This window comes from Pseudochaenichthys georgianus, chromosome 24 (genome assembly GCF_902827115.2).
Source record: "Pseudochaenichthys georgianus chromosome 24, fPseGeo1.2, whole genome shotgun sequence".
Lineage (NCBI taxonomy): Eukaryota > Metazoa > Chordata > Actinopteri > Perciformes > Channichthyidae > Pseudochaenichthys > Pseudochaenichthys georgianus.
The window spans coordinates 33,919,080-33,937,337 of record NC_047526.1 but is presented as its reverse complement, the minus strand read 5'-3'; the positions used below and the strand labels follow the sequence as shown (position 1 = coordinate 33,937,337).

The 18,258-nt window shown below is 43.5% G+C and overlaps 1 protein-coding gene across 1 annotated transcript; it reads left to right on the top strand.

The window, feature by feature from the left end:
• The first annotated feature begins 7,849 nt into the window (after positions 1–7,849).
• On the top strand, positions 7,850–14,238 carry LOC117440057 (uncharacterized). The gene is made up of 21 exons (XM_034076277.1): positions 7,850–7,927; positions 8,006–8,064; positions 8,139–8,225; positions 8,307–8,428; positions 8,522–8,662; positions 8,795–8,872; positions 8,959–9,126; positions 9,405–9,507; positions 9,924–10,144; positions 10,554–10,710; positions 10,794–11,005; positions 11,083–11,197; positions 11,273–11,532; positions 11,637–11,751; positions 11,828–11,997; positions 12,080–12,174; positions 12,774–12,904; positions 13,317–13,506; positions 13,656–13,797; positions 13,905–13,989; positions 14,132–14,238. Exons 1-21 carry the CDS (start codon positions 7,905–7,907, stop codon positions 14,206–14,208), a joined length of 2,751 nt encoding a protein of 916 aa, XP_033932168.1. The 5' UTR covers positions 7,850–7,904; the 3' UTR covers positions 14,209–14,238.
• The last annotated feature ends 4,020 nt before the right edge of the window (positions 14,239–18,258 follow it).

Here is an 18,258-nt window from a genome sequence, read left to right as displayed (position 1 = left end):
TCTATGTCCCTATGGTCATTATTTTTTTGCCACACACATTAAATAGACCAAAAGACCTCATGAAAGAAACAAGAACAAGAAGTGAGGATACCCGGACCGGAGGAAGCCCGGGGTCCCTTTCTGGAGCCAGGCCCAGAAGGAGGACTCGTCGGCGAGCGTCTGGTGGCCGGGCTTGCCACGGAGCCCGGCCGGGCCCAGCCTGAAAAGGCAACGTGGGCAACACCAACGGGAAATAGCGATGGGGTCGGGTGCGCTGCCAGAAGGGTGGCAGTGAAAGCGGAGGGTCTCGACGGACCAGACCCGGGCGACAGAAGCTGGCTTTGGGGACGTGGAACGTCACCTCTCTGGGGGGGAAGGAGCCGGAGCTTGTGCGGGAGGTGGACCGTTACCAGTTGGATCTGGTTGGGCTCACCTCTACGCACAGCGTCGGCTCTGGAACCTTACTTCTGGATAGGGGTTGGACTCTATTCTTCTCCGGAGTTGCTCAAGGTGTGAGGCGCCGGGCGGGTGTGGGGATACTCACAAGTCCCCGGTTAGGTGCTTCGTTGTTGGAGTTTACCCCAGTGGACGAGAGGTGTCGCCTCCCTACGCCTGCGGTTTATAGGGGGGAACACTCTGACTGTTGTGTGTGCTTATGCACCCAACAGCAGTTCAGAGTATACAGCCTTCTTGGAGACCCTGGAAAGAGTCCTGTATGGGGCTCCTGAAGGGGACTCTTTAATCTTGCTGGGAGACTTCAACGCACATGTGGGCAATGATGGAGACACTTGGAGGGGCGTGATTGGGAAGAACGGCCCCCCTGATCTGAACCGGAGTGGTGGTTTGTTACTGGACTTCTGTGCTAGTCATGGATTGGCCATAACAAACACCGTGTTCGAACATAAGGATGCTCATAAGTGTACGTGGTACCAGAGCACCCTAGGAAGAAGGTCCATGATCGATTTCGTTATCGTATCATCGGACCTGAGGCCGTATGTTTTGGACACTCGGGTAAAGAGAGGGGCGGAGTTGTCAACTGATCACCATCTGGTGGTGAGTTGGGTCGAGTGGCGGGGGAAGCCTCTGGATAGACCTGGTAAGCCCAAACGTGTAGTTTGGGTGAACTGGGAACGTCTGGAGGAGGCCCAAGTTCAGGAGGCCCTCAACTCGCACCTCCGGCGGAGCTTTTCGGGCATTCCTGTGGAGTTTGGGGACATTGAACCAGAGTGGTCGGAGTTCATAGCCTCTATTGCCGAAGCCGCGGCAGGGGAGCTGTGGTCTTAAGGTCCTAGGTGCCTCAAGGGGCGGTAACCCTCGAACCTCCTGGTGGATACCGGTGGTCAGGGAAGCCGTCCGACTGAAGAAGGAGGCCTTCAGGGATTTGTTATCCCGGGGGACTCCCGAGGCAGTTGCAAGGTACCGACAGGCCCGAAGGGCAGCAGCCTCATCCGTTGCCGAGGCAAAGCAGCGGGTGTGGGAGAAGTTCGGAGAAGACATGGAGAAGGACTTTCGGGCGGCACCAAAGTTGTTCTGGAAAACTGTCCGATACCTCAGGAGGGGGAAGCAGGGAACCATCCAAGCTGTGTACAGTAAGGATGGGACATTGTTGACCTCAACTGATGGAGTGTTCGGGCGTTGGAAGGAACACTTTGAGGAACTCCTGAACCCGACAACTCCGCCCTCTATGTTAGAGGCAGAACCAGATGACGAATCAGATTTTTACTCTCGCAAGGATCCTGGAGGGGGCCTGGGAGTACACTTATTCTGGTCTAAATGTGTTTTGTAGACTTGGATAAGGCGTATGACCGAGTTCCCAGGGAGTTATTGTGGGAGGTGCTGCAGGAGTATGGGGTGAGGAGGTCTCTACTCAGGGCCATCCATTCTCTGTACTCCCAAAGCGAGAGCTGTGTCCGGGTCCTCGGCAGTAAGTCGGATCCATTTCCGGTGAGGGTTGGCCTCCGCCAGGGCTGCGCTTTGTCACCAATCCTGTTTGTAATATACATGGATCGGATTTCGAGGCGTAGTCATGGGGGAGGGGGTCTGCAGTTCGGTGGACTAAGGATTGCACCACTGCTTTTTGAAGATGATGTGGTTCTAATGGCTTCATCGGTCTGCGTCCTTCAGCACTCACTGGATCGGTTCGCAACCGAGTGTGAAGCGGCTGGGATGAGGATCAGCACCTCCAAATCTGAGGCCATGGTTCTCAGCAGGAAACCGATGGACTGTCCTCTCCAAGTAGGGAATTAGTCCTTACCCCAAGTGAAGGAGTTCAAGTATCTCGGGGTCTTGTTCTCGAGTGAGGGAACAATGGAGCGTGAGATGGGCCGGAGAATCGGAGCAGCGGGAGCGGTACTGCAGTCGCTTTACCGCACCGTTGTGACGAAAAGGGAGCTGAGCCAGAAGGCAAAGCTCTCTGTCTACCGGGCCATTTTCATTCCAACCCTCACCTATGGTCATGAAGGATGGGTCATGACCGAAAGAACGAGATCGCGGATACAAGTGGCCGGGATGGGTTTTCTCCGCAGGGTGGCTGGTGTCTCCCTTAGGGATAAGGTGAGAAGTTCGGTCATCAGGGAGGGACTCGGAGTTGAGCCGCTCGGAGTTGAGCCGCTCCTCCTTCGCGTCGAAAGGAGCCAGTTGAGGTGGTTCGGGCACCTAGTTAGGATGCCACCTGCGCGCCTCCCTATGAAGGTGTTCCAGGCACGTCCAGCTGGGAAGAGACCAAGGGGTAGACCTAGGACCAGGTGGAGGGATTATATCTCTTCGCTGGCCTGGGAGCGCCTTGGGATCCCCCAGTCAGAGCTGGTTGATGTCGCCAGGGAAAAGAAAGTTTGGGGCTCTCTGCTGGAACTGCTACCCCCGCGACCCGACCACGGATAAGCGGGAGAAGATAGATGGACATTAAAGGAACATATTCTGAGCATGCGCAGTGTAGTTTTTACAGTCACCATTGACTTAGACAGTAAGAGGGAGGGGCAGGATCAGGTGTTGTCCCACATGGCTCTAAACAGCTCAATAGGCACACACTGTAGACACTAATTAGAAGAACACAGACTAAAACAGCAATGTACAGACGAATCAGATGATTAAACATGATCTTAAAATATATTTAATATATTTTAATATATTTTTGCATTTTTTTGTAATCATTACTTTTAATACTTTCTGCTGACACTAGGTGGGGCTGTGCCCCTAATGACCAGTCGCCACTGAAAATTATCAATCAAAAAAGCACAGCGCTGGCTCAGTGAACTATAGAAACTAAGCATTCTTTAAATAGCCTTTCCACAAGCTTCCTGTTGGTTGTTTTAGCAGAATACCCTGTGACAGTGACTCTTTCTTGAGAAGTCAACCAGCTCTCTTTTAATATAGATCTATAACATCTGTCATTAACTGTGTTGTGGTGCGGTCCCAGCATTAGATGGGTTAATGTGTGTGTTTGAGTCAGTCGGTATGTTCTTCTTTTAACTCACTTGTTCTCATGATGCCCAGAACATAAAACTGATGACTCTTAATGAGCTAGTTTGGCAGTACATTACATATTATGACATTTATCTATGAACATTTTTAATGTGTTATAGGTTTTTTCTATGATGCCAAGAGTGACTTCCAACCAGTATTGAAGATGAATCCAGATTTTGAAGATGCCAAAGTGAGCCTGAAACAGACACTTCTGGGGGTATACTACGAAGCAGGGAAAACTCGGGGTTTCCGGTCCTACGAAGCTGGTTCTTTTTTTAGCAGGCTAGATCTCCATGGTAACTTATGCTGTGCGGCTAACCTGGTCGAGACCTGGGGGGTATACTGCGAAGCAGGATTTTCGCTTAGCCGGCTAAATTCAGGGAAAACTCCGGCTTTCCGGTCATCCGAAGCTGGTTCTCTTTTTAGCAAGCTAGATCTCCATGGTAATATATGCTAAGCAGCTAACCTGGTCGGGACCAGGTTAGGTTGCAGGCTAAGAGCTCAACTCAGTGAAAACACCGCCTGCTGACCAATCAGAGCTCAGTGTGCGGAGTTTAAAGCGATCAAGTCATATTACAGGAGAAAGGAAATACAGAAAAACTGCCGTCGCAGGAAAGACGGCCGGCAAAAATCACCGACTGTGTGAACGTGAACATTAATAGAATATCATCTCCCATCTTCAGAGCAATCTGACTATTATAACATTAGCGTTAAGAAAGCTTACTTAAATATCGGCCACAACATAAGTAACCGGATCAAAGTAACATTACGTAGCCTACACTACGCAGCACTGTGAGTGCAGACATCGATATGTCCCATTATCATTCATATCACATCATAATGTATCATATATTTCCTTATCTGAGTCAGCTGAGCCGTATCTGGCTGTGCAACACTCAGTGTCACATAGGCTACTGCATAAGTATTATTTTAAGCAACACATTAAGTTGACGAAACACTCGAGTCAAATGTAATTAAAGTCAGATCCACTCGTGTCTTAGACGGGGCAGTGATATCATAAACCTGTTAATGTACGCATTCAAACACCTTTTCTGATAGCAGCTGTATTCACCTTGCAGGTGCAGCTATGTGGCTTTTATCCTGGATAAAGCGTTTAAGTCATGGATGTTTAAAGTTGAACTTCTTCATATGTCTAATATTATAGTTGACTTTTCATTCAGGAAGTATGACGCTGCGCTGTCAGTACGCTTCTCCATGTTTGTGATTGGTCGAATGCTCCAAATACTACCCCTTTCATGTGAACGCGCACCTAACTAGATAGGACACGGCTGGCTTGAGCGATCCACTTGATGACCCGGGTCGTATTACCGTTTAGCGAGAGCGCGTATGTTTTGGATTAGGGCCTAACCTATCAGGCTCTCCTCTCCTCTTACTCTGCTTCGATCTCTCAGGCAAAAAGCACCACACTCTTCCTATTCCAATCCCAAAAAACTATTTTCAATCTTTTCCACCCTCTTGGACCCCCCCAAAGCCCCTTCCCCCTCCTCCCTTCTGTCAAGCGACTTTGTTAACCATTTTGAAAAAAAGGTTGATGATATTCGCTCTTCTTTTTCTGACTCACCTTTACTCACCGCTGGGTCACCAGACCCTCCTTTCACCCACACACTAACCTCCTTTTCCCCTGTCTCTCCAAGTGAGGTTCTTACCCTCATTACCTCTGCCCGCCCTACCACCTATCCTCTGGACCCTATCCCTTCAATTCTCCTTCAGACTATCACTCCTGATATTCTACCGTTTCTCACCCATTTCATCAACACTTCTCTAACTTCTGGTCATTTTCCAAATAGTCTTAAGGAGGCAAGAGTAAACCCTCTCCTAAAGAAGCCCACTCTCAATCCGTCTGATGTTATAAACTACAGGCCTGTCTCTCTACTCCCGTTCCTGTCTAAAACACTTTAAACAACTCTCCTGTTATCTCCATCAGAACAACCTTCTGGATCCGCACCATTCTGGTTTCAAGGCAGGTCACTCCACAGAAACTGCTCTCATTGCTGTCTCTGAGGAACTGCACACTGCCAAAGCATCATCCCTCTCCTCTGTCATCATCCTGTTGGACCTGTCTGCTGCATTCGACACGGTGAACCATCAGATCCTCCTTCGCACTCTCCAAAAACTTGGAGTTTCAGGCTCTGCACTTTCCCTCCTCACCTCATACCTCAAAGACCGCACCTACAGGGTAACTTGGAGAGGGTCCGAGTCCGACCCTTGTCAATTAACTACAGGGGTCCCTCAGGGCTCTGTTCTTGGTCCCCTCCTCTTCTCCCTGTACACAAACTCGCTCGAATCAGTCATTAGCCCGCATGGTTTTTCATACCACTGCTACGCTGACGACACCCAATTAATTCTGTCCTTTCCCCGTTCAGAGATCCAGGTCGTCGCACGCATCTCTGCTTGTCTAGCTGACATCTCTCAGTGGATGTCTGCTCATCACCTCAAGCTCAACCTTGACAAGACTGAACTGCTTTTCCTTCCGGGAAAAGATTGTCCCACTCTTGACCTGACAATAGACATCGACACCTCTGTTGTTTCCCCGACTCAGACTGCAAGGAATCTGGGTGTGATCCTAGATAACAACCTGTCCTTCACTGCAAACATAGCTGCTACAACCCGCTGCTGCAGATACACGCTTTACAACATCAGGAGGATACGTCCCCAGCTGACACAGAAAGCGACGCAGGTTCTGGTCCAGGCTCTCGTCATCTCACGCCTAGAATACTGCAACTCCCTCCTGGCTGGTCTACCTGCATGTGCCATCCGACCTCTGCAGCTCATCCAGAATGCAGCGGCTCGTCTGGTCTCCAACCTTCCAAAATGTTCCCACACCATGCCGCTCCTCCGCTCCCTTCACTGGCTTCCGGTAACTGCTAGAATCCACTTCAAGACACTGGTACTTGCATACCATGCTGCGAATGGATCTGGCCCTTCCTACATCCAGGACATGGTTAAACTGTACACCCCAGCGCGTGCACTACGCTCTGCATCAGCCAAACAACTCGCTGCACCCGCACTGCGAGGGAGACCCAAGTTCCCATCAGCAAAAACACGTGGGTTTGCTATCCTGGCTCCAAAATGGTGGAATGAGCTCCCCATTGACATCAGGACAGCAGAAAGCCTGTACATCTTCCGGCGCAGACTGAACACTCATCTCTTTCGACTCCACTTCGAGCGATATAATTACTAACAAAAAACTGCTAACAGAGCACTTATATACTAATAAAGGACTGGCTTATCTAAAGCCAGTTGAGTAGCACTTGAAATGTTTGGCTCTATGAAACCTGATACTTATATATACTTATATGACTCTGTTTTCTTCAAGGTTGTGTCTTCCTGGTCGAATGTATTTATTGTAAGTCGCTTTGGATAAAAGCGTCAGCTAAATGCAATGTAATGTAATGTAATGTATGTTCTCTGAGGGGAGGCTCACCTTCCCACAATTTGGGAACCCCTGATCTAGAGAATTCGAACAGCACTTATTATGGCTGCCACTGAGGGACTTTCAGGTCATTTCACTTGGTTAGGAAGGTTCCAAAGCTAAATGGAATATTCGACTGCAGCCAAAGTGTCAGAAAACAAAACCCTCTCTTTTCCTCCGTATACCCAAATCTCTAAAAACGGGGGTACAACGGAGCCGAAGAAGTAAAATCCTTTTCTGTTAGATGTTTTGGTTTTACACCTCCTTTTTACTTTACCTTTTTTAATTAATGACGTAGTAGGATATTCACATATGATACAAAACCCTGAACATCCTGCTAAATGAAAAGTCATGGTCTAAAGGAGTGATGATTTTAATGACCATGAACTACAACGGCCCTTATTAAGGTTTAGCTGCGGACTTTGCAGTGGTAAGAGAAGTAGCCTATTCAGATATTTTACTTAAGTCAAAGTTCTTATACTACACAGTACAAATACTCTCTCTGATACAAGTAAATGTCCTTCATTAGAAACGTTACTTAAGTAAAAGTAAGTGAGTATATCAGCAAAATGTATAGTATTTAAACGTAAGAGTATATGCAAAGAAACATACCAAATATATAAAATTGTTCAAAACAAATAAGTAAATTAACTTAATGCTCATGCCAAATACTTACTAATCTCTAAACTGGGTAGCTGATTAACAGATTTAGCTGTTCTCACTCATTTATAACTTCATCCGACTGCTTTGGCCATGCTTCAGTATTATTGCTTCAGCTTCTTTTTTAATGAAAGATATTTCTATACTCCTCCCCACTCAGTCAGCCATTCTGCTTCCTTCAATGCCCTAAATGTTGGGATTCCCTTCAGACTAGATTACACACACAGGCCTGCTCAATCACTTCATCAGGCAGTAATGTGTTCCACCTGTGTGTGGTTATATCTGCTGAGCAGGACCCTCCCTCATCCTCAACAACTTCATTTAAAAAGTGCAAAAACCAGGGACCTTCACCAGTCTCCCAACTCTTGCCATGGGTTGTTTAGCTGGATTGGGGTTTGTAGTTTTATGTATATATTTTAAATTAAGGTTAATTTTTCTTTATACATTTAAAACATATTCAATCTTTTTCAGGTGGTTCATTCTCCTTGTAGCAGTTGTTAACATTGAGGCACAAAATAAGCCCCCAATAAGTACGTTTTTGTCATTTTGTGATATTTTTCAACACACTTGTGTGCTGCTATCTAATATAAATGTTTAATCCCAGAGATAAACTCTAAATGCCTTGGAAACTTGCTGCGTGTGGATGTCAGTCGACTTGGAGGAAGTTTTCTTGAAGTGTCCGCTGTCATAAGTAAGGTGACATTTCAAGTATATTGCTTTTTCTTAACTTAATCTAACTTTTAATTCAAACTTTTCTTGTTTGTTTCCTCAGATAACTCTTCAATTATCCTCACGCCAAGTTTATCTTCTAAGTGTGGCTTCACCATCAAGAAAGACCACCTGGGAAACGCTGTGATTTATGCCTCCGTCCAAAACTGTTTTGCTCAAAATGTGGTAAAAACGACTGAATGCTAGTTTGTGACGCAGCACCTAATGTTTCTTTTGACGTGGCAATTGATTTTGAGACTTGTTTCCATGTGTTTTTAGGACGATAAAGCATTCACAACAAAACTAGGTCTGCGGCTACAATCTGACAATGTGGTAGACAAGTTTTATCTGGTGGAAGAAACTTGCTACTTCTCTTCCTGGGCCTCCCGGGAAATTATCTGTAAACCCAACTACATGGAGGCAAGTGAACGCAGCATGGCATGTTCCCGTCTAGATGATTAGTGGCCTGATGCCTCGTATGAGTGTCAAGGCCGGTACATTTCATGTCACTGCAGAGATTGATTATCACTTATGGAGTGGCCTCATTTCTAGGTGTCTGTGAAAAAAGCAGCTCCAAATGATTATAACCTGCCTGCATACCCCTACTCGGATCCCCGAAAAGCGGCTGAGGTAAGATTGGCTAATTTTGCCTTTTTTTTCTTCTTTTCTTATTCTAGAAACATCTTGTATGTAATGTCTTGATATTTGCCTCACAGCAGCCCATGGACGCAGGCTCCAGAATCGCCACAGTGGTGTTCCTCACTCCTGAGGAGAGGGTCATGCAGGTGGACGAAGCCCAGCGAAATGGTTATGGGATCTCAAGCACTCCTACCAGGCTGGTTCTGCGAAGCCCAAATCCTTCACCTGAAACATACACCAAGGATGTAAGTGGACTGCAGTTCACTGAGATTCAAACAACTCTCACTTGATATCTTTCCCCTCAGGCAGACTTGTTAAATCACTTGCAGCCCATTAGGTACTTGCTTACACTTACAACCATAGATACAATAATGTAATCAGATGGATTACTTTGTCTGGAATATAGTTGGCACTCTTAAATCAGTGAGTTCTTATTTATAACCCCCCATATTTTTAGGAGGGACATTATTATGTTACCACAGTATGCATTTACATCCACATGCTGTGTAATCTCCCCCCACAGGTAGCAGGTGTGCCGATGACTGTGCTCAGCACCTCGATTATATTTGAGAAGACGAAGCTGACGACTCAAGTTTATGCAGGAGCTGCTTGTCCTCAAGCTCAGGGTAATGTAAAGAGACTCACTGATGTCATGTCTTCTAGTGTTTTTCACTGGGAATTTGGGGCACTTTTTACAGTCAGGAATTAAAAAAAAACATCTGCCACTATTATTTCTGATTCCAGCATTTTTTAAATATCAAACTTTTCAAAAAATGTAGCCAAAAATATCTTCCCCACAGAATTGTTATCTAGGAAGAAGTGCTTTATTTATTTAAATGACACTTTAAGGATGTGTTACTGTATGTCGCTGCTAAATTCATAATTTGAATTCTCTTTTTTCAGATTGTTTAAATAAAATACGAAGGATTAACCATTTGTCTAAATGTTTTGAGGATTTCACTATTTCGGAAACGTTAGCCCTTTTCCTTAAAACTTTCCATGTTAGACCCTAAGTGCTGTATATATATTTTTTGGTGTACAGGTGGGGTTTTCTTTACTGAAACCTCAATCCGCTGGTTCCTGCCGAGGCGCATTGCCCCTCTGATTTGCCCGAAACACTTCAGACTGTTGGAGGTGAACATGGGCGTCAATGGGAGGAAGCTCGAAGCTTCAGAGATATCGGCCAGAAGCTATTCCCTGACTCTCGATGACCTTTACGTCATTGTTGAAATTCCTATTGGGGCTGCTGGTTGCCAGATCAAGGTTAGATAAAACAATTTAGTCCATAAATTGACGAGGTCGTTTTAGTCATGCAGCTATGCAAAAAAAAAAAATCTGAAATGCTACAAAAGGGCAAAATGTAGATGTTTATATTTCTTGGATCTAAAGAATTTCTCAACAGTGGAGAAATCGGCGTAGTTAAATGGTACATTAAAGTTATTTTAGACTTTAGAGACAGTTTAACAAGCATTCACACTTTGTTGTTTCATGGATGATAACGCTACTGAAATCCTGTTGGTATGTACAAAACAAATGTAAACGGATCGTTTGAGTATGTTTGACTGTTGCATCATCTAGTGCTTCATTGCCAGACAAATGTCCCTTTTTCTTTTAATCTGTAGATGATAATGTTATTCAGGAAAGGCCTTACTCAGGATGTTTGTTTATGCAGAGTCATGTCCAGGATGGTCAGTACTTCACCTCTTATATGAATGAGCTGATGCTCGAGTTGCTCTGGACTGAAGACGACACTAATGAGGACACGAGATACAAAGTCTTCCTCCCCGTCGAGACCCCCCTGCAGCTTCAACCTCCACAAGTCATTGACGGTGAGTCATATTATCTTGGTACTCATGCTACTTTTTTTACATAAATTGCAACCTGCCTTAATTTCTTAATTTTTGACCTACAGCCACTGTTCCCAAGGAGATGATGTTTAAGGCGTTGATTGGGCCGGTGGGCTTTGATGTAATGCTAAAGAACATCAGGTCCCCCTATGAGGTTTTGTCCTTGGCCGACTGCTTTGCCAGAGGCTTTAAAGTCTTTGACAACATGTCCCCTAACGGTTGCTCCAAGGTCTATACTGTTGACGTGCCCTTCACGGACCGTGTCGTAGGACAAATGGTGAGCCTTACACTCAACGTGGGAAATGCGTTTCTTTTTTCTTTTGTCAGCTAATAACTATCTGTTTCTCCCAACAGAAAGAAATGGGGGTTACAATTTACACCCTTTATCTGACCTTTGGCTTCCTGGTCCTGCCAAAGCATGCTCCATTTACTGCCACTGCTTATCTGAGAGCTAAACTGGAAGACATAGGTCTGTACCCATGGATAAGAGGAATTCATAACAAAACGAGCACAGTTGTTTCAAAGTATTTCCCTCCCTCTGCAGCTCCTCCCTCTGCAGCTCCTCCCTTTGCAGCTCCTCCCTTTGCAGCTCCTCCCTCTGTAGCTCCTCCCTCTATCTCAGGTAGCTGTGATGATAAGAATTTCTTTGTCCTCGTGAAATACGGGACCAAAGGATTCAACTTTCAGACCATAATGGGAAAACGAATGCTGAACGAGAGCCTGGCTCAGCAGTACGGCATCATGGGGAACGACACACATTTCAGTTTGATTGTACCATCTTCTGCAGCTGATGCTACGGTCGAGGTATGACTCTTAACCAAAGTTTTAAATGTGCAGGGATTTGGCAACATTTGTCAAGATGATAGTCCTCTATAAATCATAATGTATTGTTTCTGAAAACTTCTCAGGCTGTTGCGTCGTCATCCATCAAGAGCAGACTGGATGTGACTCTGAGATATCCGAAGACCAACAAAACTATCCAAGACTTCTCCTTGGCTTGCAACTTCGTCACAAAGCTAATTGGTTTGTTAAAGAGAATACGTTTTCTTATGTAGGCTTGAATCTCCAATGCATACAAATGTCTGATCGTCTTTTTCAGAGTGTTTCCCTAATGGGACCATCACGGCTATGGCTATAACCCTGGAGTCTGTTCCCAGTCTGAACCCCCGACGGCTCACCCTCAGAGACCCCGCCTGTGGCCCCACATACAGCAACGACCAGTACGCTTATTTTGTCTTCACTGCAAACTCCTGTGGGACGACCAGAAAGGTAAAGCATTCTGCTGAACAGCTTGCTGATTGCGGTAGAATTAAAACTGAGAAACGACTTCTTTCAATTTGTCTTTTCTTAGTTTTTGCCCAATATGATGCTGTATGAGAATGAAATCTCCATCACAGATGAACTTGAATTGGGAAAGCTGTCACAGTCGAAGGAGCCGGAGTTTGAGTGAGTATCTCGAGACTTAGAATCACCAAGCTGAAGGTTGGATGATTAATCTATTATCAAAGCTGTTCTTTGAAAAATGACATGGAAGATTAATTAACAAAGTGCTTCCGGTTTTGTAAATGTAAGCTTTTTAATGCTTTCGGTTTGTCTTGACAAGATAAACTTCAGGTCATTGGGTTTTAGACTTTTGGTCAGAAAAGAAAAATTCTCATCTTGGACATTATTCACAGTTGCATGTTTTTGGAGCAAAACGGTTAAAGGCGGCCTATTTTCAGTTACAAAAACCATATTTGTAACTCGATGGGAAAACTTAAAAAAAATACATTTCAAAAATCAGTTATTTGTAGCCGTAAACATTCATGTTCACCATTATGTAAACTGACAGTCTCACACCAACTTTAAAACAAATGCAGAGACTTTGTAGGCTAACCACGTGACAAAACTTAGAACTTTAAAGACTCTTAAATGGTATTTTCCTTATCGGAAGTCAACTGGTACGCCATAAAGCCTTCTATGGTGCAATCCCAGATGTTACCCGTGCCAATGGGTAACAATTTAACAGTTCTAAGTTTCCCCACTTAAGAGTTTTCTTCTTACAGGCTTAAGGTGTTGTGTTACTATGACATCAACACAAACCAGGCTATGGGCTTCAACAGCCGACCTCGCAGGAGTGAACCGTACGCTGACGATGCACGAGGCGAGATGCAGGTTGAAATGAGAGTGGCTTTGGGTAAAGAAAGTTCTTCAGGCCTTGTGTGTTTTTATTTATTTTTCTCGCATGCTTGCCAAGGATTAGATTTAATTTTGAAGTCTTTGAAGTCCTCCCAAAGCTAGAAACTGGGGGAAATAAGAGTTCTATCATGTCAACATGTTGAAAAAGCTTAATGCAAAGAGACAGGATAACACTTTCTATCGAAATGCAGGATTTTGGGTAACTTGGAGACAGTTCATATGAATGTAGTTACTTTAAGTAATTGGAATGTTTTTTTTTTCATAAAGTTATTCTTTAAACCAATGAACTGAGTTGGCACCTGGGATGTTGACGACATCCAAGTTAAACTCTTCTGCATTATGTACCTTAATGTTTCTATTCCTGTCTGAATCCTTAATAATTCGGGCCAACATGTTCTGCTTCACTTCAGACGACTCCTACAGTGCGTTTCACCGCGTAGAGGACGATCCCATCACAAAGTACCTACAACAGCCGCTGTATTTCGAGGTGGAACTAATGGGATCTTACAACCCTAAAGTATCTCTTGAGCTGGCGCACTGCTGGGCGACGCTGGAGGAGGACAAGATGTCCCTCCCTCAATGGGACCTCATTGTTAACGGGTAACTTGTGTATATATATTTTTTTTCTTGTCCCAATGAACTGTTAGTCAAACTGTACAAAAGGGATGGTTTAAAAATCATAGGGTGCTAATGTTGCAGACTTTAGGACATCTTTACCCAAATAAAACATATATTTTTTTCTCCATCAGTTGTGCAAACTCAAGGGACCCGCACCCAGTGATCTTCCACTCTGTTTTGCCTAAGGGCAGAGTTCATTATCCTTCCAACTTCAAGCGGTTTGAGGTCCCTATGTTTGCCTTTGCTGAAGACAAGGATAACTTTAACCGCCAGGTACTATCAGTCATAAGAATAAATAGTCTTGTTTTTTATTTGTTCAGATTTTGGAAAACAAAAGTACGCTGTCCATAACAACCCTTAAATCTGTTCATATCTTGTAGGTCTTTGTCCACTGTGAGGTGGTCATCTGTGATGTTAGAAATCCAGTGGATGTGCAGTGTTCAGACCAGGACAACACGATGAAGGGTATGCTCGCATACATGCTGATTTCATTATCCAGTAATGTACAATAAGGTTTACACGTGTTGGCTCAAATTATCAAATGTGACGATGGCTTTTGAATAAAGTAGCTAAGATATATATATATATTTTCTTTTTTCTCCCACAGGTCAAAAACTTGCCGTTTCAAATGACCCTGGTTTCAAAAGCGTGACTTCGGGACCAATCATTATAATGCGCTCCTAAACAAAGTCCTAATAAAATATTTAAAAATAATTCACACTTATAGTATTTACTTGGGAATATTGGAGATTTTTTTCATCTATAGTTGTGTTTTCTATGGTTATGGGGAGGTCCAAACTGATTCTCCATTCCAAATCACATATATTTAAATGTAGTATGTACTGCTTTTTTGGATTTCCAGTGAAGAAGAAGTTGTCTTGCCAATAACGAAGTAAATGCCAGAATATCAAATTGCCCCGAGTTGTATCTGTTGTAATCTTCTGGGCACCCAAATATGGCAATATGGGGACAGACTTTCACAGTGAGTATTTTTGAGATATCCTCAAAACTTCTGCCAAAAGGAAAACACTAATGGGCAGGAAAAGAACATATGCGATAGGTTGCAGGGAGAGGCTTGACATTTGTCACAGATGTCAATAACAGTGGGATATATTTGTGACAATCGTGCCTTTGAGAAATGAACCCTGTACAGCACCTTGAACTGTATGAAAGTGAGACGAGCACAGGATGAACTCGTATGAATCCTGTTAAGAGCAGTGTCCCACCAGTGATCACCCAAGCTCACACCTAGCTCATCCTCCCAGGCAGCCTTGATTTTAGTGGTGTGTGTGAGCTGTCATCGGTCAGGAGTTTGTTATATATTTTTGAAATAAGTGACTTTTGAAGGGGATCGGAACAAAGAAACTCATCCCATATTTGATTAGGGGGTAGAGAGGGAAAGGATGGAAACAGGGATATGGTACAGTGTCTAATTTGGAAATGATGAAAAACTACGAAAGGTATTATCCTTATAAAGCTCTCTAAAAGTCCTCAGGCCCTTCTCATGCCATACAGAGAAAGTGGGGTCAGCTAAGGCAGGTCGGAATAAATGGTTTCCCAATAAGGGAGCTAAAGTGGATGCAGAAGTAAACTTAAAATGCCTCCTAAATTGGTAGTAGTAGTAGATTTACTTATGGGTGCCTTTCCATTCCATAAAAAGCCAGAAATAGCCTGATCAAGAGTCTTAAAAAAATGTTAACGTAGCAATAGGGGAAGACATTGGAAAATAAATAGGTACTTATATTTGTAACAGGCAACAACTTCAAGTTTTGTTCCTTGCGTAGTTACAATATCAAAAACAGGCTCTGGTCAACCTGATCTCACCAGAATGCGTGACTCCACCACGACTCTAGTGATGTTATGTATTGCGCCGAGGCTTCGGGGCGTGTGTCGAGTAATCCCCGAAGCTTTTTGTGAAGCACGTACCGAGGCTTGTATCGTTTTGGGCCAGTGACGTCACCGATGACAAACGAAGCCTCGCTGCCTGTCGATATAACGTGACTGCTTCAGGAAGCGATTCAGATCGGTTGAACCGTTGAACCACAACGCTCATAATACCCATGGATGTATACTAAGAACCATATTACCCCTCCTGTACCCGGGCCCGGTGACACGATGGAATCAAGAGAGCTCAGACCCTCACTCATATAGAGGTCGGAACATGTCATAAGTAGGCTATAAACAGATACAAGCATAAATAAATGTATGAATAAAACATCAATAAATACAGGAATACATATGTTGCAGTGTTTTCAGGGAGCTTTACTGTAGTGTGTGTGCTGTGGCTCAGCTGGAAAGCAGTTGACTCACGACCGCAGGGTTCCTGGTTCAACGACCTGAACAATACGTATTTTTTGTTGTTTATAAAAGCTACAGCTAAATGAGATAATGTAGTTAATAAATGTATTCTTTGATATGGTTTAGCCTTTCTCAGGCTACAACATGATTAAGTTTACGAATATTATTAAGGAATATAAATCCCTCTTTGCAATGTTTACCAGCCTCCTTAGGATTTTCAATCACAATCATTAAACTGTAATAAATACAATATTGTTAACGTGAAAATATGATTTAATGTTGGTTGTTTAGAGTTATTCTAAGGCTTTACTCATTGGGAACTCGGTATGAGATAGAGCACACTGTTGAGATGTCCAATCTGCCTGTTGTACACACTTTGACCAACAGGGGGGTTTGTGTTCAAATGAAGACCATGATGAAGCTTCATGAGATGAACCCTTTTGCGAACCAATTGGCTGGAAAGCTTCAAAGCTTCATCTCGCCATCACTACACGACTCCTTAACACCACAATGCGTGGTGGAGTCACGAACTTTGTTACATGTACGTGTTGGCACCACGCAAACAACCCCTATGTAAAGTGCATGAGGCTCCTTTGTCGTGGTGCACACACGCATTTCTATAACGTCCCGCAGTGAGCTTTTATTCTATAAAACGTTTTTTTAAATCTACTTTATAGCTTGTAGTAACTCACGGGAGGGCTTCTTTTATTTTATTTGTATTCATAATAATTTTAATTTTTCGTCAGAATGTAAAAATTACATTAGTTACAAATTTGTGTTCTCAAAAAACAGTGCATTGTGTGTAATGCCACTGTGATTTTTATTAATTAGTTAGTTTTTAAGGAAGGCCAGAGCTTCAGCTGTGTCAAATAGATTGTTCACTTTAGTTAACTTTATTTAAAAGATAATGATCATGTCCCCTGTATCGTATTACGAGCGTCCATTCCCAGTGGATAACGGAGAATCTTACACCCGGAAGTAAGTATTCTCCTTACTGTCGATTGATTTTACAGTGATATCTGCACTACTCATCGACTAAAAAACACCAGATTATCCTTGTTGATTACACAACATTGATTGGTTTGAATTGTGTACAATGCTTTTGTATTTTTCCCCTCAATTCGGAGAAACAAAGATTTTTTCGGAGTTTTGGATGGCAGAAGATGATCCTGCGGTCCTGTGTCCTGGATCGCGAGCGCTGGATCTTGAGTCGTGGCTGTGGTCCTGGATCATAGGTCCTGGATGATATCCTCGTGGATTCATCTTCCTATTATACACACATGCATTCCAAACATTTGGACTACCTATGTTGCAAATGTATTATCTTTTCAATTTACACACGGCATCTATTGCACGTCTGTCCGTCCTGGAGAGGGATCCCTCCTCTGTTGCTCTCCCTGAGGTTTCTCCCTTTTTCCTTTAAACTGGGTTTTCTTTGGAAGTTTTTCCTTGTACGATGTGAGGGTCTAAGGACAGAGGGTGTCGTATTGTCATACTGATATTCTGTACACACTGTGAAGACCACTGAGACAATGTAACATTTGTGATATTGGGCATATAAATAAACATTGATTGATTGATTGATAGTCCCCGAGGGGAAATGGGTAGCAGCACATCACAGGCATTTAAAAAGTGAAGAACATTCAAGTTAACAATACTAAGTAAACAATTAACACAGTAAATTATGTGGATTAAATCACATTTATTTCGTTAAAAAAACGAAATGACTCTGTTTGCATTCATAAAGAATGCACAAACGTGTTTAATCGTTCATGTCAGATATGTAGGCCTACTAAGTAAATAGCCTACATTAGTTCCTGCTCAAGATTAGATTCAACTTATTGTTATTGCACAGATTACAGGTACTGAGACAACGAATGCAGTTTAGCTTCTAACCAGGTGCAACAAGCAGTAAAGTGAAAAGTATGTTCACAATCTACAGAATAAATATATAATGAATTGAATGATGAATAAAGTGAGGGGTATGAATACACTAGATATCAGCCTGTGAGCAGTATGAACAGTGTGTTAATCGTTAATGTCAGATATGTACTAAGTAATAGCATACATAATTTCATGATGGATTAAACCACATTTATTTCGTTAAAAAAAACAAAATGATTAAATGCAGGGTGAATTGCCCTAATGTGGAACATTTTTGCATTTCAGACTTCGGGAATATATTGCGACATGAAGCCGATACAATAAATCAAAATCCAGTAACATTCTGAAATCCCCAGGATGTGTCCTAATCAAACCAAAAGAGAACATGCAGATATTAAACCATACAACAAGAAATGGTAGACATATTAGTACTCTTAGTGCCAAGTTGTCTCAGACAATCTGTTTTCCTAATGTGGGACAGTTCTGTGCAAAATGTGGGACACTGAAAAGTCACCTTCATTCATGTCATAAAAAATATCAGGCCAGTAACAC

Excerpts from the sequence above, each read along its gene's own strand:
- LOC117440057 (XM_034076277.1), top strand. The coding sequence starts at position 7,905 with ATGGGTTGTTTAGCTGGATTGGG. Across the intron at positions 8,429-8,521 it reads ACTGTTTTGCTCAAAATGTG|GACGATAAAGCATTCACAAC; the intron begins GTAAAAACGACT and ends ATGTGTTTTTAG. Across the intron at positions 10,711-10,793 it reads ACCTCCACAAGTCATTGACG|CCACTGTTCCCAAGGAGATG; the intron begins GTGAGTCATATT and ends TTTGACCTACAG.